At 42.2% G+C, this 24,069-nt stretch overlaps 1 protein-coding gene across 1 annotated transcript in view; it reads left to right on the top strand.

Annotated features, from left to right (window-relative positions):
- Positions 1-24,069, top strand: part of STK10 (serine/threonine kinase 10) — a 127,693-nt gene that overhangs the window by 54,136 nt on the left and 49,488 nt on the right. The window contains exons 5-7 of the mRNA XM_020992307.2: positions 13,657-13,729; positions 17,650-17,844; positions 19,944-20,025. Coding sequence (XP_020847966.1) covers positions 13,657-13,729; positions 17,650-17,844; positions 19,944-20,025 — 350 coding nt within the window. The remainder of the gene's footprint in view (positions 1-13,656; positions 13,730-17,649; positions 17,845-19,943; positions 20,026-24,069) is intronic.

The raw sequence follows: 24,069 nt of genomic DNA, 5'->3' as shown, positions 1-24,069 counted from the left end.
GCATTCAGTGGTAATATGATACCTTGTTACACCCACACCCACACACGTATATATACACACATATGCATATATATGTGTATGTGTATATATGTATATATAATATATATATATAAAACAAGTAACAAGTATGTGTATATATTTATGTATTTTATATATACCCAAATATATTTTACATTTATATATAAATATTAGTTCATATCTATCTATCTGTCTATATCCTATCTCCCCTGCTATAGACTCTAAGCTCTGGAGGATAGAGATTGTATTTTTAATTTCTGCTGCTTTGTATCCCCAGAGTGCTTAGCGCACGGCAAGCTCACAATCAGTATTTGTTGATTGCCTGAAACTGAGCTTCTCTGGTTAATCAGATGGATTTGAAGAAGATTATCAGCAGCTGGAAACAGGCCTGACCTGATCTTTTGTTTGGCTTTTGAGCAGATTTACTGATGTTGGTCATTGACCTGCTTATTGAACTTGAGAGTTTTATAGGGTCTGGAAGTTAGCAATCCATTCTGACTAAGGACCAGTATGGCACCATGCTGGATTTGAGGTCAAAGGATATAGGCTCGAGTTCAGTGACCTTGGGCAAAGCACTTCACTGAGTTTCCAGATGGTTATATTAATAATAATGATAATAATGATAGCCTGCATTTATATGGCACCTACTATGTGCCAGTCACCAAGCTATGTGCTTTACAAATATCTCATTTGATTCTTATAGCGACCCTGAGAGGGAGGTTATTATGACCCGCATTTTGCAGATGAGGGAACTGAGGCAGACAGATGTTAATTGACTTGCCCAGACACATCCAGTGTCTGAGGCTAGATTTAAACTCAGATCTTCCTCACTCCAGGTCTAGCCCTGTCTCTGCTGAACCATCTAGCAATCCCTTTATTTAGATGAATAGACAGTAACTTTTTAAGCAGCATTCTTCCAAGTGCTTGAGTAAAAAACAAAAACAGATATGGTCCCTGCCCTCAAGGTGCTTACAATTAATTGGCTGGGGAAAATGGCATGTACATACCAATACAAAAGAGGAGCAAGGAAAAAAAAATTTTTTGTGGGGGGTCTGGTAGTACTTGCAGCTCTGAGGATCAGGTCTTTGAGAAGGAGGAGATAGGGCCTAGACTGAACTTGGAAGGAAGCTGGACATTCTAACAGCTGAATGCTGGAAGGGAGGGCATTTCAGGCATGGAGGGAAACCACCTGGGCAAAGGTGTCAATACTTGTGGAATATGGATCGTTGTGAATGAGGAATGGCAGCTAGGTCAGTTTGGATGGAATACTGAGTATGTGAAGGGGAGTGGTGGATGATAAGCCTAGAAAAATGGGCCAGAACCAGACTGTGCCGGGCTTTAAATGCCAATCAGAAGAATTTGTATTTTATCCTGTTGAGCTAACAGAGCATGTTAAGGAGGAGAGGGACATGGTCAGACCTTTGCTTTAGGCTTCACGTATTGAAAGCTATGGGGAGGGGAGGGATGTGAGGCAGGGGACCCAGGAGGAGGCTATTGCTGAAGCCCAGGCAAGAAGTGAGAAGGCCCTGAATTAGGGGGGTGGCTATGTGAGAAAAGAGGAGGGAATAGTTGGGGGAGATGGTGTAAATCTTAATTCTCTTCTGGGTCAATGTCCATGATCTCATGGTCCTATAATCAGGAAAATGTGGAGCCATGTGCTGCTAGGAGCAGAAAATGGGAAATATGATTCCCTTGATCTCAGGGACATCAAGATCTGGATGTGATCTGGAATTGAAATAGGCCGAGGACTCTAGGCATGATGGGAAGAAGCAGTATGCTGGGGCTGGGCTTGCAGGTAGGTCAAAGCACAATTTGAATTTGTTAGGACTTCACTGGGACTGAAGAAGGCTGAGTAGGGACAGATCAGAGGAGGAATCTATGTGGGTTGGGGCAGAGCAGGGTGTAGAGAACAGTTTTGGGAAGTGAATCAATGAGGCACAATAATACCATATCCTAAGGAGCAGGAACAACCCTTTGATAGTCTTAAGAAAGTAAGAATTGGTATATCTTTGGAAAAATACTACAAAACTCCGGTACAATAGTTTGTTATTGCCTTTAGTGAGCATTGTCTACTGTGTCTACCATGTACCAGGCACTAGGAATGCACAGACAAAAATGAAAAAGGTCCTGCCTTCAGGCAGTTTATGTTTGTATTATTTTCAAGACTTCGATGAGTCTGTGTTTACATCAGTGTGACTGGCCTCTAGAGCTTCATATCTGAACTCTTGAAGGCCTTCTTGTCCCATGTCTCCTCCTAGAAGTCTTACACAGAGGATCCACCCAACTAGCTGAGGGCTTTCCATTGGGTCTCTTGCCCTTTTCTGGATGCCAGTGGATTGCATGGACTGTCCATTGGTTATGTTTTGCTGTAAATATATGACAGCCCGCCTCATTTTTCCGGTCATAGGTCTCTCTCTTATCCTTCATGCAGTTTTTCCTAAGCAGTTTATTTTGGGAAAATGTAGCAATCTGTTTGTGCCCAGTCTGCAGCTCCCCATTGTTCTTGGCCTGAACTGCAATTTAAATTCTTGGTATCATGTGGATTCTGATATACCATGGATTATGTCTTCTGCCTATGTATGTCAAAAACCAATTATGTTTTGGGATAAAAAAACATATGCATGTGGAAAGATAATTAAGTACAAGACAGTATATGAGAAATGCCAAATGAGTATGACGGTGAGTGCAAAGGATTCTGGAAAAGATCACATCTAGAGAAAGCTGAGTTTGAGCTGAAAACTTGGTAAGATGGAATAGACCATGAAATGAATGTTTGGTTCTGTGCACTAAAAGCGACACTATAAAATATTTAGCAGGAGGCCCTTAATCTGGAGTGTTTCTTCTTCTTCTTTTTTTTTTTACCACCCTTTTACTCCACTGTTCTGAACACCAGCTGGAATTGTAGACAATGGATGAGTCTTCAGCTAACAACAAGCAAAAGTAAGCACTTTGCAGGATACAAGAGAAAGGTATGATTGGTCCACTTCCAGTGAGCTTAAGTGTAGTTAGAACATGTGTTCAGGAAATAGAACTCCCTAGTAAAAGCTCAGGGACAGCTTTTTCTCTTATCTTGGCATCCCAGTACCTAGCACAATAAGCTTGGTAGGTCTTTAGCAAATACTTTGCTGAATTGAATGGTAATTGAGTATTTAAGGGCCAAAATGGGTAGTCTGTCAGAGCAATTAAAGCCCAGAGACAAGAGACAAGAGTCTCTTTTGGAATGGAGATGGTACCTGAGATTTTGACTACATGTGGGTGAATCTTGTCTCCAGATCTGTTTGAAGCTGTCTTTCCTCCTCTCCTTCTGGGGCCTCATCCTGTCCATTACATTGCTGGTTGTGAAGAAATGAAACAAAAACTGCCAGGCTTAATAGGAAATTAGAGACTTAGACTTAAGAGAAAATAAGATCTCTTTTTCATCTTAAAGAATATAACAATATGTAATAGGGATGAGCTTGAATACGTTTTTTAATTACTTGGGTGTATTTAGTTGAGAAAACCAGGAAACCTACTAAGGAGGAAGAACAGTTCACAGAAAGTTGAGTGTGTGTATATTTACATAATCACCCTTGTGTTCCCTGAGACCAGGTATGGAGATACCCATGGGAGTAGGATTGTTGTTCTGTTTTGGAAAATCCTCTTTACTGTTGTTGACATCTGTAATCTACAGCCTGGTCTTGGCAGCCATGGGGACACAGGAGGTTGGATGTCTGGCTCTTCCTGCCTTCCTGAGACAGCCTGTAGGGCCCCCGGGGGGGGCGGGGGGAGAGGGGAGATGGGAGGGGATTCCTTGTATATCCTTGTACAACTCGCACACTCGGCAAGAAATCGCTTCAGCAAAATTGTCCTCCCAAGCATTTCCCCACCCCTCTGCAGAGGACAGTAAGTGGGTCAGGTTATTGGGGAATAATTAATGTGACCTTGGCAGCAAGCATGTGCTAATGTGAGTACCCTTGCTGTAAAGGCCTTCTCTGATTCTAAGTCAGTAGTCAAGAATGAAATGTTGTGGCCTCTTCCTTGTGCTGAATGCTCTCTCTGCCTGGGCACTTCGACTTCCCTTGTGATTCACTGAATGGTTGTGAAAGGAAGAAAGAGCTCCCACTCTTGGAGGAGGTGGTTTGGCTATCAGCTATCCCCTGCTGCTGATTGAGAGAGAGCGGCCCCTTCTAGGGTCTGTCTGGGCAGGAAGGGTAGAGGGCTGAGATTGAAAGAACATGGCCACCTCTTCCAGTGTATTGCTGAGAGTGAAAGGAAAAGGCCTTTCTGGCCCAAAGAGGATTTCGCAGAAGCTACTGCAACATTAGATGTCCCTTGTCCTCCAAAACTTCCATTTCCTTCATCTGCTGGGGTTCTCTGGGGTCCTGACATTACTTCTGCTTCTCACAATGTAGCTGTCTTTGTTGTAGCCAGCTGGTAGATATTTTATTGTTGTTGTTCAGTCGTGTCTTACTCTTCGTGACCCCATTTGGGGTTTTCTTGGCAAAGATCCTGGAGTGGTTTGCCATTTCCTTCTCTAGCTCATTTTACAAATAAGGAAACTGAGGCAAACAAGGGTAAGTGACTGCCCAGGGTCACGCAGCTAGTGTCTGAGGCTGGATTTGAACTCAGGAAGATGAGTCTTCCTGACTTCAGGCTCAGCATTCTATCCATTGTACCGCATAGCCTGGATGATATTAGGAATATGTATATTTATTGATCAGTGAGCATTTATTAAGCTCCTTCTATATTCCATGCACTGTACTAGGTACTGGGGCTACAAAAACAAAAAACAAAATAATCCCTGCCCTTAGGGAACTTATCTTCTATCAGGGGTGGGGAACCTGCAGCCTCAAGGCCATATGTGGCCCTCTAGGTCCTCGAGTGTGGCCCTTTGACTGAATCCAAACTTCGCAGACCAAATCCCCTTAATAAAAGGATTTGTTCTGTAAAGCTAGGGCTCAGTCAAAAGGCCCCACCCAAGAACCTAGAAGGCCACATATGGCCTTGAGACCACAGGGTCCCCACCCCTGCACTAGGTTCTACTAGATTCTTTGAATAGAGAAGTGAAACTAGTGAGGTTTCCCAAGGATAAAGACTGGAACTGATCTTACTTAACCTTTTCAGAAAACTAAATTAAATGTACTTGAACGCACCCTTCTCGAGCTTGAGATTCTGTATTGCTGCTTCCTGAGCTTTATGAAATGTTTGTTTGTTCGATCAGAGGCTGATAGGATGTAGAGCTGGCAGAGACCTTAGAAGTCAAGAAATCTAATTTCCTCATTTCGCTTATGAGTAAACTGAAGACCAGAGAGGTTAAGTGAGTAACCTGAGGTCATGTGAGTAGTAAATAGCAAAGGGAGAATTTCTTACCCAGTTTTCTGACCCTATTATCTAGTATCTTCTTATGATACCTTCCTACCTGTTTTTTCTTCTTTCTCTCCTTTCCCTCATTCATTCATTCATTCATTTATTCATTCAACATATCTTTATTAAGCATTCACTTTGTGTTATAAGCAAAAGACAAATGAGACCTGGCTCTTTCCACCACCACCATTTTTGTTGATTTTTTTTTGGTTGTTTCCAACTCTTTGTGACCCCATTTGGGCTTTTCTTGGCAGAGATACTGGAGCAATTTGCTATTTTCTTCTCCAGCACTTTTGACAGATAAGGAAACCGAGGCAAACAGAATTATACAGCTAGTAAATGTCTGAGGCTGGATTTGAACTTAGGAAGATGAGTCTTCTGGATTCCAAGCCCAGCTAGGCACCACCTAGCTCTCTTCTAAGAAGCTTATAGCCTATTAGTATAATACTGAAACATGGAAGTAGAAAAGGGACAAGGAAGAAAAAGACTAGAATCATGGTCAGAGTTGGTATAGGACAGGGGTGGGGAGCCTGCAGCCTCGAGGCCACATGCGACCTTCTAGGTCCTCAAGTGCGGCCCTTTGACTGAATCCAAACTTTGCAGAGACCTAGAGGGCCATGTGTGGCTTTGAGGCTGTAGGCTCCCCACCCCGGTATAGGAGATGGGGGAGATGGTGAAGAGATAGGACAGAAACAATGGGTTAGGAAAGATATAGGGGGAAAAAAGACGTGAGTTGAGAAGTATGGACAAAGAACCTTTGGGGGTAGTTATATGCCTTTAGTTGCCATAATCATGAAAGACTTAGAGGTTAATTAGAGAGATCACCAAGGACACCAGGTATCAGCTTCATACTTAATGAGCCCAAAGAAGGTAAGCTAAGGTGGCTGCTGTGATCAGGTAGAAGGAAGTCCTCTGGGTCTTGCCTGGCTATGTGCGAGAGCAGCCCCCAGTTCTAGGCAAGAGCAGGGTAGCTCTACTCGCATCCAGCTGCTCATACTTAACTCACACGCTGGCATGGTTGACTCCATAGTAGAGAAGAGATTGGAAGGGACAGGGCTGGAGAAAGTGCTGTTGGGGCGATGTGGCCATCACACAGCTGTCCTGAGGACACATACAGCTGACGTTTTTGGGGTGCCTGCGGCTAGTGTAACAGAAAAGTGATTCATTTTTACAAAAACAGACAGGCAATATTAGGTGGTGGGTCAAATATTTTTGTGATTTCTTACTAATGGAAGACCTCAAGCTGTAGTATATCTAGTAGCGGTATTTCAGTTAAGTCAATCAGGGAAATGGTGTCTACATACTATATGCAGATTGTAACATTTCACAAAGGGAGGGAGTTTGGGCAGTTAGGTGGATAGAGCACTGGCCCTGGAGTCAGGAGGACCTGAATTCAAATTCAGCCTCAGACACTTACAATCTGTGTGACTCTGGGCAAGTTAATTAACCCCAATCCTCTTGAAAAAAATAAGCAAACAACAAAGGGAGGGAGTGTGATACTGTGGAAAGCATTATGGGTTCAGAGTCTGGGGACTTGAGCTCAATTCCCAGCTCTGTTGCTCATTTGCCTCTGTGGCCTTAAGCAAGTTACTCCATCTCTTTAGGCCTCAGTTTTCTCATCTGTAAAATGAGAAGATGGGACCAGATGTCCTCAAAGATCTCTCCAGGCTCTAAATCTATGACCCTGTGGCATCTAAGGGTCCTTCCAGCTCTGTCTCTCATGTCGTCCTTGTGTATAGGACAAGTGGGGGTCAGAGGGTGGTAAAGTTAGGTAGATTTAGAACTGATGACATGACTGGACCCAAAGAGCAGTCATTAATGACTTGATGTCAGCCGGCAGAGATGGTTGATGTCTCTGGTAGAGTGTCCCATGGCTTGATCTTTTCCCTGTGCTGTCCCTGTACTATTAAACATTTAGTGAATGACTTGGCCGAAGGTATGAATGACATGCTCATTAAATGTGCAGATGATTCAAAGCCAGGGGGGATAGCCAATGTATCGGATGAATGAATCAGGGTATCAAAAGACCTAAATAGGCCAGATCAGTGAACTGAATCTAATAAGAAACAATTTAACAGAGACGAATTTTAAGGCATCGATTTGGATTCTTTTTAAAAAAACCTGCTCTCATGTATCATAGGAGATGCATGGTTAAGCAATAGCTCCGATAGGAAAAGGTCAGTGGATGTTAGTTGGTTCAATGTCATTCAGCAGTACGGCCAAAAAAATGAACACGATCCCGAGACGCGTTGAGAAGCAGTGCTCGCTCTGCCGTCCCCTTGCCTGACATGACAACGTGTGAAGTACTTGGTTCTGTTCTGGGCACCGTATTGTATAGAGGACATTGACAAGCTAGACTTTACCCACCTAAGGGTGGCCAGGATATTCAGAGGACTAAGGACCGTGGCGTGTTAGAACCAACTCATGCCAGCTTGTGAGCTGGGTGTTCTGTTTCTAGTGAGAGCATTTAAATCTTGGAAACTACAAATACTGAAAATTGGGGCTTAATTGATCATTGTTGTTGATTGTCTAGACTTAAGAAAGTGATTGAGATTGAGAAATGCAGGTTAAATTTAAAAGCGTGCTGTCCATACGTTTTTTCCCCCTAAGAGAGCCAGTTGTTAATCATTTACCAGCATGCCACTACACGATTAGTTGAAGGAACTGAGAATGTTTAGGATGAACAAGAAAAACCCTAACCGGGACGTAATACCCATCTTCAAACATTTGAAGGACGATAGAGTGAAAACATAGATTAGGCTCATTTTAATCCTAGGGAAGCAGAACAAGGTTGTGGTCAAGGCTGAAAGCTGCAGAGAAGCCCATTAATTCTATGTAAAGAAAAACTTCCTAACTATTATTGTTGTTCAGTCATGTCCAACTCTTCCTGACTCTATATAGGGTTTTCTTAGCAAAGATGCTGGAATGGTTTGCTATTTCTTTCTCCATTGGATTAAGGCAAATAGAGGTTAAGTGACTTGCCCAGGGTCACACAGACATATATATATATATATGTGTGTGTGTGTGTGTGTGTGTGTGTATGTATATATATGTATATATATATACGTATATATGTGTGTGTGTGTGTGTGTGTATGTATATATATGTATATATATATACGTATATATATGTGTGTGTGTGTGTGTGTACATACACACACACACACACACACACACACACTATAAGTGTATGAGGCTGGATTTGAATTCAGATCTTCCTGACTTCAGACCCAGCACTCTAGCCACTAGGTCACATAGCTGCCTACCTCCCAACTGTTAGAGCTTTTTAAAAATGGAATGGACTGCCTTAGGAGGCTGTGTACTCCCCTGCACTGAAGATATTCTAGTGAGGGTTGGGTGACTGGTTATTGGGATGTTGTAGAGGTGGATCCTAGGCAGGCAGGGAATGGGCCAGGGGGCTGATGAGATCTTAGATTCTGTAATTAGAAATGTAATTCTATAGATCAAAACATATCGCTCTACTATTTTAAAATGGAGGAGAAAAGGGAACATATGGATGATTGGAAAGAAGGGAAATAAAGTGAGATATAAGGAGACAGATATGAGGGGCATTCAACTAGGGTATGCCTGCTTTCCCTCTACTCACCTGTGCTATGAAGCAACATGATGCAGTGGGAATGGGACTGAACAGACATTCAGCAGACTAGATTCTAGTCCCAGCTCTACCATGACCTTGGACACAAAACAGCTGTTGCCCTCAGTTTCCTTGTCTGTAAAATGAAGAGGTTAGACTTGAGCTTTAAAGTCTCTTCTCCCTCTAAAGCTATGATCATATGATCCACCTCTGTTCTTAGGTCTAATAAATAATGGAGTGATACGCTCATCTTAACTGCCCTCCAGCTCTGCCATCCTAGGATTCTGTGAATAGTAAAAAAAAAAATTCTATGGGTTTTCACTGTATAGCTAACTTGTGTGGCGCCCAGCAACCCCATATTTTAGTGCTACGAAAGCTATGCCTTCCTGAATCCTGTGGGAAGTGTGACGCAGCTAAGACCTAGGAGGCCAGAGGGCCTGGGGTGCGCTGCTTGAGACCACGCCTTCATCCCAGCTCCATGGCTTACTCTCACTCTGCCTCACTCCACACTTGGGTCGCCAGGGAGGAGCTCTGCCCCTGCTTCACAGCCACGAGTTATCCCAGTGGGCGTGAAGGGAAGAAGCAGTAACAGCCAGCTGCCAGGGTGGGGAGGACTCCTGGGAGGAGCCACACTCTTGGGAGGCGTTGCAAAAGATGGTGTGCACACACGCATGTGTGTGTGTGTGCATGCATGTGCATGTGTGTGTACACACTTTGTTTTATTTTCACATCTAAGGCAGGGTGAGGGCCAGGGAAATCCAATTCAGGTTTGCCCTTTTCTTTAGCTGCTCTAGAGGCAGTATGCACCAGAGTCTTACATTGTTTCTGAGAACAACATGCTAGTCTCAATAAACTTCCTAGGGTATCCTGACCAAATGTTATTTTAAAGGATAATAATAGTAACAACAACAACTGACCTTTTCATAGCACTTTTAAGTTTACATATTGCTTTACATGTATTTTCTCCTTTGATCCTCACAGCTACCCTGCGAGGTAGGTACTCCAGGTATCAATCCAACTTTACAGAGAAAGAAACTAAGGCAGACAGCAGTAAAGTGACTTGCCCAAGGTCACTCAGCGAATAAGAGTCAGAAGCAGGATTTGAACGCAGCCCTTCCTGACTCTAAGTCTAGCAGTCTTAATGCTGTGCCAGGAACATTGAAGATGATCTCTTTAAAGCTGGGATTCTTAATCTTTCTGTTGACTCATTTGGCAGTCTAGTTAAGTCTGTGGATTCCTTCCAAGAATAACGTTTTTAAATGCATTAAATAAAATACATAAGATTACAAAGGAAACCAAAGATTAGTGAAAAATAAAGATGTCTTTTTTTTCCATCCAATTTCATGGACTCCCAGGTTAAGAGCTTCTGTTTTAAAAGGTGCACGTGATTACTCTGCTTCCAAAGTAATGCTCTGCTTCCGGCCTCCTGCCTCTCCAGCCTCCAGCCTCTAGCTTCTCTTCTGCCATACCTCATCATGTTGGCTCTTCCCTGTATGGAATCACAGGATGTCAGAACTGGAAGGGATCTTTAGACATGTTTAGTTTCTCTCCCTCCTTTTAATCACTAGGAGGGCAACTAGTTGGCATAATGAATAGAACACTGACCTGGAGTCAGGAAAACCTAGGTTCAGATCCAGCCTCAGACAATTACTCTCTGTGTGCCCTTGGGCAAGTCACGTGACCTCTCTGAGCCTCAGTTTTCTCATCTGTAAAAATTAGATAGTTAGGTTGGATGCTTTTCTAAGGTCTCTTCCAGTTCTAGATGTGATTTTCTGTGTGTGATCAGCCTGTCTAACCACAGAGGCAGAGTGATCTTCTTGCACAAAGTCATATATCTGGTTAATCCTTGAGATGAAATTAGAACTCTAGACTCTAGGCTCTAGGCTGTAGACTCCAAGTCCAGTGCGCCTTTCATTCTACCATACTACCTCCATGTAACCCCCTTTGCCTTCCCTTTCTTCTCCCTCCTTTCCTCTAGTTTTAAATTTTTATTTATATCTTGTGTTTCAATATCACTTTTATTTGTGAATTTCGTTTCCCTTCCACAACCCAGTAAGCCATCCCATGTGATAAAGAATTAAAAAGAAAAGGTCAAAGAAAGCAGTTCAACAAAATAAAACAATGCATGAACCAAGTCTAATAGTGTATAATGTGTTCTATGCTGAGTCCCCAAAAGTCCTTTCTCCCTGCAAGGAAGGGAGGCAGGTGCATTTTCTCATCTCCTCTTCAGAGACAAGATTGGCAGCCCTTTCTTTTCATTCAACATATGGGGCACTATATCAGATTGTGTGCCATCTTGGGGAGGGAGGGGGAGAAAAATTTTAAACTCAAAAACTTATGGAAGTGATTGTTGATAAATCAAAATAAACTAATAATAAAAAAATCCAATATAAGGGGAAGCTAGGTATTGCAGTGGATAGAGACCCAGGCCTAGGATCAAGAAGACCTGAATTCAAATCTGACCTTAGACACATCCTAGCTGTATAATCCTGGACACATCACTTAACCTCTGTTTGCCTCAGTTTCCTCATCTGTAAAATGGAGGTAAGTATATTATGTATCTCCCAGGGTTGTTATAAGGAACAAATAAGATATTTGCAAAGCACTTAGCACAGTGCTTGGCACATAGCAAGCATTATATAAATGTTAGCCATTATTCAAAGTGATATTGTCCCTCTATCATTCCCCCAGGACCTTCTTCTTACTCGTTTCTGTAGCTCTCCCTTACCAGACACCCTCTGTGCTGCTCCCTGACAATGCTTAGCATCCATGCTTGGTCTATTCACATACTCTTCAGAACTCAGAATCAGTTTTGTGGACTAGCCCCCAAAGAACTCCAGTCCTGCCTTGTTCTAAAAATAGATTGTCTAAGTCACAGTCACTCTAATAAGATATACAACATTCTGTACCCATCATCCACCACCTTTCTACCAAGAAGAGTAAAGTGTGTTTCATCAGCAGTGCTCTGGAACCAAGATTAGACTATATGAAATCCAAATCTGTTGTATAAAATGCACTATTACATAATTACATTATTATGATAATTATTTTTATTATTTTCCTGTTTCTTTTTCTCTGCTCTGAATCAGTTCTTACAAATCTTCCCCTGTTTCTTTGAATTCCTCGTATTTGTCATTTCTTAAGGAACATTAATATTTCATCATATTCATATATTATGAGTTGATCAGCTATTCTCCCATTTGATGGGCATCTACTATATTTCTAGTTTTGTGCTATTACAAAGAGTGAGGCGAGGGAATATTTCGGCATATGTGTAACTTTTTTTTTTCTGTCATTAATCCCCTTGGATTTGTGCTCAGTATGGGGCTTACTGAGTCAGAGAAGGAACACTTTAGTAATTTTTCTCACATTCCTAATTGTTTTCCAGAATGACTGGACCAGTTTACAGTTCTCAGCAATGTGTTAGTGTCTTTGACTTCTCATAGCCCTCATGACGTTGCTAATTTCCATCTTTTATTAGCCAGTTCTCTAAGATTAAATTATCCATGAATTCTCAAACTGCACCAGTGGAGGGAGTTTCCACACTGGGAGCTCCCTGTATCCATGTCATCACAGGTCTAGACCACAGTGAATCATCTTTGGCAATTTCAAGGGTATGATGTAAAGCCATAGAGTTGTTTTAATGGGTATTTCTCTTAGTGATTTGGAGAATTTTCTTTCATTTGGATGTTGGTAGTTTGCACTTCTTTTGAAGACTTACAGCCTCAAAACTCAAAGCTTTGGTTTTGCACAAGTTCACATGCTAAGGAGTTCTTGACTTCCCAGCTGTAATCTCTGGGAGAGGCAGCATGAGGTAATGGGAAGGGCTCAGAGGACCTAGATGTGGATGCTACTTACCTCTGATACTTACTGGCAGGGTGTCCTTGGGCAAGTCACTTAAACTCTGTTTGCCTCAGTTCCCTCATCTGTAAAGTGGGGATGATAGTAATAGCATCTACCTCCCAGGATTGTTGTGAGGATTAAATAAGATAATAATTGTAAAGCATCCAGCACAGGGCCTGCCACGTAGGAAGTACTATGTAAATGTTAGCTATTATTGTTATTGTTGTTATAAATTTAATATGGAAACACCCACACAGCCCTTTCAAACTTCACCCTGCTCTCTTCTATTTTAAAAATATTTCTTCCGTGTGCATTTCTTCCTTCTTTTTTTTTTTGAGTTTCACTATCATTACCCACTAACCGCTTTAACAGTTCTCCTGCTTCTTCTCCCGTCCCCTACAAAAGCCCTCCCTCATAATAAATAAATATAATCAAGCAAAATAAATCCACACATTGGCCATGTCTGAAAATGGACGTCTCATTCTTTCTCTATAATCCACCCTCTGTCCACCAGGATATGGGAAGCATGTTTCATCAAAGCCTTATATTCTCTGCGCTCCAATAAGAAATCATCCATTCTACCAAGGTTTCGTTTTTTCCTAAACTCTGTTTATCAAGATGATGACTTTTCTGTGAGTAGGGAAGAATACTGCCAAGTCTGTATATCCAGCTTCATAATCTGCCTGTAGCCGTGGATGACTGAAGGACCACTGGCTGATGTTTTTTGTTTTTTAGTTGTTTTTTTTTTGGAATACTCATCAGTGGTCAGTGAATTTCTTGTCAGAAGCTTTATAACCTGCGGGGATTAGGGCTAGGAATGCCAGAAGGATTGCTTATCTGAGATTTTTTGCCTTGCAGCTGACTTTGGTGTATCTGCCAAGAATCTGAAAACCTTGCAGAAACGAGATTCCTTCATAGGAACACCTTACTGGTGAGTAAGCTAGCTTCTGGAAACTGGATCTGAGACTGAACTTTGAGCCTGAGATTCCTTCTTCACCACCCCCCACCCCCACCCCCCAAGCTACTTGCTGGATGACAAATACTGGCATGGCCGTTTTAGTTGAATAGTTAAGCCTACCCGAGACTCAGATCAAGGACTGCCTTCCCTTTTACCCCAGTCCTTATTGATTTCTCCCTCTCTTCTGAATTCCTACTGCACTTAAGAGTTTGTACCATGTAATTTAGCACTCAGTTGTCATTGTCCTGTACCATTCATTTGTTATTTCACGGATGTTAGTATTACCTCCCCTTCTGGATTATAAAATTCCTTGAAATCAGGAATCATGTATTATGTTACTTATGTTCTCTGTAGTGCCAGCTGTATGGTTGAGGCTTTGATTGGCCCTCAATAAACACTGAGTAATTGATTAAAAAGAAAAGCAAGTGTACGAAACAAACCAGAGGGTGTGTGTGGGTGTGGGTGTGTGTGGGTGTGAGAGAGACAGAGACAGAGACACAGAGAAAGGGAGAGGGAGACAGACAGAGACAGAGAAAGACAGAGAGACAGAGAGAGAGAAAGACAAAGAAAGAAACACACACAGAAAGGGAAAGGGGAGAGAGACACAGAGAAGAACAGAGGTGGGCAAGGGAGGGAGGGAGAGAAGGAGAAACAGACAGAGAAAGAGACAGACAGAGAGACATAAGGGAGAGAGAGAAAGAAAGGGGAGGGTAGAAATTAATGTGTGGGAGCAGCTAGGTGGTGCAGTGGTAAGAGTACTGGCCCTGGATTCAGGAGGACCTGGGTTCAAATCAGGCCTCACACATATAACACTTACTAGCTGTGTGACCCTGGGCAAGTCACTTAACCCGACTGCCTAGCCAAAAAAAAATGTTAATGTATGAAGACTAGAAAGACATCATGATGTGACAATAGTAATAATAATTATTATAATTGCTAATGTTTTTATTTATTACTTCTAAGTTTACAGAGCACTTTACATACATTATTTCATTTGATTTTCAAAACACTGTGAGGTGCTATTATCTCTACCCCCATTTTACAGATAAGGAAACTAAGACTTTGAGAGGTGTTAAGTGACTTGGAAAAGGTCACAATACTGATGTCCAAGATGACACTTGAATCTGGGGTCTTCCAGACTCCAAAAACAGCACCATCGATTGCACTCATGATATCTTTCTGGGATCCGAAGCCTTGTGTGTGAGTTCTGGCTTTTCTGTGACCTTGTCCACATCACTTCATTTCTCTTGTTTACAGCTTCCTCATAATGAAATGGAGTAAGGGAGGAGAGCTGGACGTTCTCTAAGGCTTTTCTCAGCTCTAACTTGATATGTGAGGTTGATGGACCCTTTGTCCTGGATATTTTCAAAGCTCTAGGAGTACCAGTACGGGAGTTGATATATGTAGGTGAAAATAAAGCCAACAGCTTATTTGTTGGACAGGCAGTGTTTCGGTGCATGGGAGGGGAAAGCAGAGAAGAAATATGTGAAGCTCAAGCGGAGTTTCCTGTTCCTAGTTAGGACTGTGGACACTGAAACCACAGTTCACTCAGCTTGTGAGACCGTCTCTGAAGCAGGTGACAGGGTCATAGATTTGGAGCTAGAAGGGACCTTCCAGGCTGTTTGTTCCAATCCTCTCCCTTTATAGATGAGGAGTACCAGATATACAAGGCATTTCATTTTTAGAAATAATATAGGGGGAGCTAGGTGGTGCAGTGGATAGAGCACTGGCCCTCAGGCCCTGAGTTCAAATCCAGCCTCAGACCACTTGACACTTACTAGCTATGTGACCCTGGGCAAGTCACTTAACCCCGAGTGCCTCACCAAAAAAAAAAAAAGAAGAAGAAAAAATATAGGAACAGGTAAAATCAGCAACCATTCCTAAAGATATCTCTATAGCAAATAGATCCAGGAGAGGTTGGATCACATTGGGTATGGAAGAGGGGAATGAGAAAGCATTAAACTCATGGTAATCCTTTTGAAAAGTACAGAATCCTTCTCAGTGCATAATTTCTTCCAATTTATCTGTCAGGTGAACTTGGGTTATCATATACCAAGTTTTCGTAGTGTGGGGATGACCCTGGCATTCATGGCTATCCACGGTGAGGGAATGGCCCTTTGCCTTACAGCTAAATGCTGCTGGCTTCTTCTCTTACTTAGCTTACCCTGCCCTCCTTCCTCCACTTTACCCCTCAATTGATTTCTTTTTTTCTACCGATTTCTCTCTTTTACCATGTTTGTTCTTTTTGTATCCTTATTTTTCATCACTTTCCTCTCCCCCTGGTGCCCCATCCTCCTCTGGGACTCTGTTTCCCCCATTTTCCCTCTCCCTCAAAAGTGCTCATCCCTGCTCTGAGCACACTGATGTCTTACTCTCTATTCCTTCTGATTTCTTCTGCCATCTGGTGGTAGGAATCAACAACTACAGGCTGACATGGAGGAGGCGGAGCATCAATTTCTATATGAAGAAAATGAGGATAGAAGAGGTGACGTGGAGGAATGGGAAAAGAGCTGACGTTGAAGCCAGTAAAACATGGATTCAAATCCTGCCTCTGATATTATATGGATCATAGTGGCTGTATGATCCTGGGCAAGTCACTTAATCTCTCCATGCCCTTCTCTGAGACTATAGCTAACATCTATATAGCTCTTTATATGTGTTATCTCATTAGATCTTCGCAACAGATGGGAACAGTCGTTATATCCCCATTTTACAGATGAGAAAACTAAGATGGAAATAGGTTAAGTTATGGGGTCCAGTATTGTCCAATCTGTAATAAAAGAAACTGAGGCAGAGCTCTGAGCCAAAAACCACTGATTAAAGGGACCATATAAATGGGCCTCAGGTCTTCTTCATGATCCGAGATGTCCCTTGCCCCCTGTGCCTTACTTATATAGGACTTGATACCCAGATACATACACAGAAGAGTCTCAGTAATATACAGAATCCCGTTGGTTGATAGATCTTGCTGTTGACCCTCCAGGAGGGTCAGAAGTGGTGCATCAGCATGGGTGGTCACAGGATGGGCAAGGCAAAGGGTCATCTCCACTGAAGAAATGGCCACAAGATGGGTCCCTCCTCATGCTGGGCAAGAGAGGTTATCTGGAGGTACAAAAATAAGTTAGGGGACTTCCCAGATCACGTCAAGACATCTTTCCCATGCTTCCTTGGTCACACACTTCAGGCCAAAAGGGTGGAGGTCCTCTAGTCAGCATTTCATGATTAGGCAAGTGAACTTTCTAACAGGTTAGCAAACAGTGAACTTATAGCTTGGAGTTAAAAGTTTAAGGATTTATTATAAGAAAGAATCTATCTTATCTCAGTATCCCTAAATATTACATATGTAAAATATGTATTAATACATGTAATTCCTATATTAATATTAGATGACTAGACTTGCTCATATAATAATAGATAAGTATAATCACCACCCCTGTGGAATCACACTGAACTAATTAATACTGACTGGAATAAAATAGGGGTCTGATTAGAATCATCTATCTCAAAGTGACTTACCCAGTGTCAAGCAACTAGTAAATATCTGAGGCCAGATTTGAACTGAGGTCTTCCTGACTCCAGGTCTAGCACTCTTATTCACTGTGCCATCCAACAGCCTATCAGTAGTAGAGAAAGTGCTAAATTATGTTAGTAGAGGAAGATCTTCACTAGGCACTCCCTATATCCATGAAAAAAACTAACAAACAAACAAACAGGTCAAGTCAAGAAGGAAAGACAATGGGGTGTGCAGTAAATGGATGGATGGAAGAGACTGTTCACACACAGATATTGGTTTGTTGGCAAATTAGATCCTAATTTCAAACAGAAACCTTGCACATATGCTAGAGACTTAACTTTCCCCCTCTTCTCTCCCTTGGCATGCTGGGTCTGTTCAGGATGGCTCCTGAGGTGGTGATGTGTGAGACCATGAAAGATACCCCTTATGACTACAAGGCTGACATATGGTCCTTGGGCATCACGCTCATCGAGATGGCCCAGATAGAGCCCCCTCACCATGAGTTGAATCCGATGCGAGTCCTCTTGAAGATTGCCAAGTCGGACCCCCCTACGCTCCTCACACCATCCAAATGGTAAGAAGAAAGGGGGACCTGATTATGGCCTCTCTACGGTGGATTGATGCTGCCACTGCAGCGTTCAGATTCTGCTGATGGGAGGTTATGTATAACGGTTAGTCATTGCTTAGGACCAACTAGAAAAACTAGAAAGGGAAGAGCCCTATGGGACAGGAAGAAGCCCTTGCAGCATTCAGAAATCGCCAGGCCACACAAGCTATGACAAAAGTCCCTTCATCATCACTGCTGCTTTCAGGCTGACCACCCAAATGCAGTCTTAGGTTAACAGCTCCTGGTGACTTCCTCTCCAGGCTCTTTAAGCCTCTGCCTTGGACCTGACACAATGATGGACTCTCTGCATTGGGAAGTGCCTTGGGGGCCTCTGAGTCCAATCTGTGCTCCCAAGCAAAGTCCTCTCCAGCCTGCCTGGCATGTGGTCATCCAGCCTCTGGCTGGAGTCCTCCAGTGAGAGGCGATGTGCTGTCTCTGAGGGCAGCTGTTCTGCTTTTGGACAGCTCTCCTTGTCGGGAAGGCTTTCCCTACACTGAGCTGAAATCAGCCTCCCTTTAAGGCCCACCCCTTGCTCCTGGTTCTGCCCTCTGGGGTCATTCGGAACCAATCTAAGCCCCCCCTCCCACGGCAGGCCTTCACATCCCTCAAGACAGTTGTCATGCCCTTCCTACATCTCTTCTCCAAGCTAGACATCCCCATTTCCGTATCGATTCTCATCACTCTTATCTTAGAGACCCTAAGCAAACATACATGGACCCCCAGAGAAACAATTCAAGTTATATGACTAATCAAACATCCAGGTGGAGGAATGAAAAGAAAAAAAAAACTCCAAAAACAAGCAAACAAAACAAAACCCAAAACCAAACTGAGAGGCGTCCTGGTGTATGGAAAGAGCTGACCAGCACTCAGGAGACCTGTGTTCCAGCTACTTACTGTGAAACCTTAGGCAGACTACTTAACCCCTCTGTGCCTCATTTTCCTTATTTTAAAAATTAGGGGGTTGGACTAGAGCAGAGGTTCCCAAATTTATTTGGCCTATCACCCCCTTTTAAAAAAATTACTCGGCACCCTCCTAGGGTTAGGTTAGGTTAACCTTTATTCAATGCCCCACAATACCCTCAGCTATTACCACCTCCCCCCAGTTGTTCCAGCCACTCCAGGGGGCAGTATGCCCATTTTGGGAACCTGTGGAGTAGAGAATCGCTAAGCTCTCTTTTGGTGCTAATATTTTATGATCTGACTGCTCCATGTGAAGTTGAGGGGCTAGGCATCATCCTCATGAGAAACTCCCTGATTTGGGAACAGATCTACAAAGGCCTCTTTAAAAAAAAAAAAAGGAAAAATTTTAAAATGATAGTATAATATTGTCTTGAGTTGAAGCCTTGGGTCTTTCCTGAATAAAACACCATAGCAGTCTCCTTTAATCAATGCTAAGAACTCGATGACATTGTCATGATATTATTTCATCATGTTTCTTATAAGGAAAAGAAGCCTTAGTGAATCTGCTTCCACCCATATTAAGTCAAGCTTTTTTGATCAGCTTCCCTTTGCTTTATTTTCACACCAGCCTCTCCTTTGGAGAGTGCCTGCTTTGGAGCAGACAAGCTGAAATGATCGTGATTCTTTGGGCCCAGAACTGCATCTGGCTGGGAGCACCAGTTGAAGGTCTAGGAATGCTGTGGAGAGGTGTGATGGAAAACTTTCACTTAGGGCTGGCAGAAGGCAAAACAGCTCAGAGAGTTATGGAGCGACAGACAGTTGATGGCCTTGGTTAAATAATGTATGCAGTCAGGGAAAAGGAATCCTACCTGCAGCCAGAACTTGTTCCTAAGTAGATCTGGTGGTGCAGGAGTCACTGTTGAGCTCTACTGAGCCAGCTTTCTTCATTCATCTTACACATTAGGCTGGCTATGTGGCATTTTCTTTTCTGGTAACCAAGACTTGTCTTTTGGGCCTGAGAGGGGCTAGATGGTAAGGGACCCAATGCCTCCTTCAGAGAGGATGTAACTTAGTTAGCAAGAGACTTGAAGGGGAGCTTGTGGGTCAATTTTCCAGAACTTCTGCCCCATTTCGACCTTGCTGTTAATTTCTGTCCCTACATACAGGTCCTTGGAGTTCCGGGACTTCCTGAAGACTGCTCTGGATAAGAATCCAGAGACCCGGCCCACTGCTGCACAGCTCTTAGAGGTAAGCAGACCCTTCTCTTCCTCCTTCCTGCTAACTTCTAGGATTAGTTCATTTAAAGGACAGAAGTGAATGTGTGCATTACCTATAACTTATGCGTAACTGGACTCAGTGTGCCGCCTCTAGCTTCCATGCCCTTGTGAAGGCCATGTCCCATGCCTTGGCCTGAATTTTTAACTCATCTCAGCCTTTCAGAATTCTTTTCTTCTTCTGACTTAGGTCAGGAGCTACTTCCTTTTCTCTTATTCTTCTTCCCTCCCATCACAAAATGTTCCTGCCATAAATATTCCTACAGAATGTTAGATCTCATCTTGTTAGATGCCTACCTTGTTTTAGACTTATCTTTATCTTTGTACATATCATATCCTTCCAGGAGATTGTAAGCTCTTTGAGGGCAGGGCATTTCCCCCCCTTGAATTCCCAGTGTTTAGCTTAAGTCCTTTGCATGTAAGTAAGCATTTAATTGTTTGAATGCATAAATTCCTGAACCCAAAAACATTGAATGTTTTACCTAGAAGAGACTTTAGATACCATCTAGTAAAATCATAGGACCATAGGATTTAGAGCTACCAGGGACTTTAAAGATCACCTTGGTCCAGGGGTCCTTAACTTTTTGGTGTCATGTCAGTTGACTAATTCACCAGATTTGCTGTCTAGTCAAGCCTAGGGACCCCCTTCTCAGAACAATGTTTTTAAATGCATAAAACAATATATAGGATTACAAAGGAAAATAATTAGATTGAAATACAGTTGCCAAAATAGTTTTTAAAAAAAAAAACTAAATTCATGGATCCTAAATTAGAAATCCTTGATCTAGTCTAACCCCCCTGTGTTTTAAAGAATAGGAAACTGAGTGATTAGCCTAGGATCAGATATATTATTGGTGGCAGGGGGTCACTGGAATCCAGTTCTCCTAACTTCTCCTCTCATACTCTTTCCATAAATTCATTACCTTTTAGGTTCCACATGACCACACTATGACTTTAGAGCTAAGATAACCCCTGTTTCTCCCTAAACTACATTCTATACTGGGTTTTCACCGTCCCTTGTTGTACTAGGTCATTAGGTTTAGTTTACTGCATTCCAGGCCATCTCCAGTCGTCCTGATCAATATCTGGCCACTGGACCCAGATGGCTTTGGAGGAGAAAGTGAGGCTGGTGACTTTGCACAGACCTGGGTTCAGGTCCTTCCATTGATACTTACTGGCTCTTTGACCATGGACAAGTAACATCCCCTCTCTGAGCTTCAGTTTCCTCATATGTAAAATGAAAATTATAATATTGTGGTTTGTGTTGTGTGGTATAATACCTGTGTGGTATTATACCTTGCAGGGTTGTTTTAAGTCTTAAACGAGATCATGTGTGTGTTTTTTTTGTTTGTTTGTTTTTTGGGGGGTTTTTTTGAGGCAATTGGGATTAAGTGACTTGCCCAAGGTCACACAGCTAATAAGTGTCTGAGGCTGGATTTGAACTCAAGTCATCTTGACTTCAGGGCCAGTGCTCTATCACTGCACCACCTAGCTGCCCCCATGTGTTTTAATAATAAGAATTCTAGCTGCAGTCAGTCTAAATGTCTCAATTCCATTTTGGGGACCATTTCTTTCCCCAAGGAAGGACATCTTATTGTCTGTTAAGTGTATGGTATATGGGCTAGAGGGGGTTGACCAGCTGTTCTCCATCTCCAGCCCAAGAGGAAATAGACTTTAAACTTCAGCATGAGGAATTTCAATTTCGTACAGGGAAGAATTTCCTGTCTAAGGATTGTTAACTGCTGGAATGGGTGAATGAAAGAGGTTATGGACTCTCCCTTAGAGAATGTTCAAAAAGTTAATAAGACCTCCTATTTGAATGCTGCTTTTAATTTTTACCAAGCATTTTTTTTCATCATGAAGTAGGATATTTTACCTAAATTGAACAGACATCATGATATAGTGGATATAGTCCTGGATTTGGATCTTGGAAGACCTGGGTTCAGGTCCTTCCATTGATACTTACTGGCTCTTTGACCATGGACAAGTAACATCCCCTCTCTGAGCTTCGGTTTCCTCATATGTAAAATGAAAATTATAATATTGTGGTTTGTGTTGTGTGGTATAATACCTGTGTGGTATTATACCTTGCAGGGTTGTTTTAAGTCTTAAATGAGATCATGTGTATGTGGTTTTTTTTGGTTTGTTTTTTGGGGGGGTTTTTTGAGGCAATTGGGATTAAGTGACTTGCCCAAGGTCACACAGCTAATAAGTGTCTGAGGCTGGATTTGAACTCAAGTCATCTTGACTTCAGGGCCAGTGCTCTATCACTGCACCACCTAGCTGCCCCCATGTGTTTTAATAATAATTATTAATAAATGTAATAATTGATAAGCAAACAAATTAACATTATTAACAAATACAAATAATAATAATTATTAAAATATTAGCTTTTCATGTGAGCTATTGTTCTGTAAACTCACAATTCTAGTTTGTGGCACGACAAGGAGGGACTAGACTCTTGGATCAGGCTTTTCATACTAGATCATGCTGTTTCTAATTTATCTGGATAATTCTCTTAGAGGCTTAGGAGGAAGGTTCCCTCCACCCTGTGAGTCTGCCATTACATTTAGTACAGAGGTAGGGACTAGCCCTGGGATTTGATTGTTATAATTCCTCCCAAATGAAGAAAGTCTCTATGAATGAATGCAGGTCAGCAACTTCTTTGCAATTCACAGGCTTAAAGAAGGGTCTGGAGCACTGAGGCATGAAATCATCTGCTCAGTGTCACACAGTAAGTATGTGTCAGAGGCAGGATTTGAATCTAGGTCTCTTTGGCTCCCAGGCCAGTCTATGCCATGCCATCTCTGTGCTCTGTTATGTGTAAGAGCACATAATGTCATTAAGATGCCTATCTTTAAGGATAGAACCCAATACCAGTAGTTCTTAAGTTCCACAAAAGAAATTAAATGAAAGTAGATGGACTTAAATTTTAGTTTGCTTACAACTAAGGAAAGAACTCCTTTTACAAGAAATAGAATTTTTGTTAGATTGAGTAAAACATTAATTACATGTTAAGATAGGCTTCCTGAAAGTTTTATTGTCTCTGCCTTTTTATATCACAGTCACTTCTCCCAAGCCTTCTTTCTTTCCCCATGTTCATCCTCAAAAGGACTGCTTGAGGCACAGTAGATAGATAAGGTGCTGGACTTACATTAGGAAAACCTGAATTTGAATCGTGCCTATTTGACTTACAGTTTAACTGTTCTCAGTTAATAATATGATAATATGATGTAAAACACTTTGCAAACCTTAAAGGGCTAGATAAATGCTAGCTCTCATAGGAAGGAAAAACATCAGACCACATCAGACTGTCTATATAACATTGCACATCCCACCTTTCTACCAAGAGTGGGGAGCTCAGTGAGTTATCCAGAATTTGTTCAATGCTGACTATGTTCCAGGCATTGTGCCAACCACCAGGGTTACAGAGAGGCAAGAAACAGTTTCTGCCTTCAAGGAGCTGCCAGTCTAAGGGGGGGGGGAGACAGTACGTACATCTGATTCTGAACGTGTGAGAGATAGTGTAAAAAAGGAAGAAATTAGAACGTGTATCTCTCCATTTTTTCTCAAGGACCAACGTGGTCATCATACTTATCCTGAGTTCAGCTGCCTCCTTGGTGGTGTTTCTGTTTATCTTTTCATATTCATTGTGTATGTTCTTGTCATTCCAAATTTTTATGCCCTACGTCATTGTTGGTGCACACAAATCTCCTGTTGTTTCTCTGAATTCTTTATATGGAATGGATTCTCCAGTCTGCATCTCTGGGGAGTGTTAATATCTCATCGTGATAAGGTGTGCTGGGAAATGTTTAACAATGGCCCCGTGAAATACAAGACACACTTTTAAGGTGGATCTGTACTATGAACATTTTTTTCCATCACTTTCTTAAGTCCGAAAATCAACAAAACAGTAAATCAAGCCCTGATTTGTAGCATTTGCCAATTTCAAGGTGTGATGCTTGCAATGAACATCTGACAGTTGGTTCTGAGCCCCTGCCCAGAGTATATAGGTATT

This window comes from Phascolarctos cinereus, unplaced genomic scaffold, assembly GCF_003287225.1.
Source record: "Phascolarctos cinereus isolate Bilbo 61053 unplaced genomic scaffold, phaCin_HiC Scaffold_2;HRSCAF=192, whole genome shotgun sequence".
Classification (NCBI taxonomy): domain Eukaryota; kingdom Metazoa; phylum Chordata; class Mammalia; order Diprotodontia; family Phascolarctidae; genus Phascolarctos; species Phascolarctos cinereus.
Note: the sequence above shows the minus strand (reverse complement) of the source record. Positions and strands in the feature narration are given on the sequence as shown.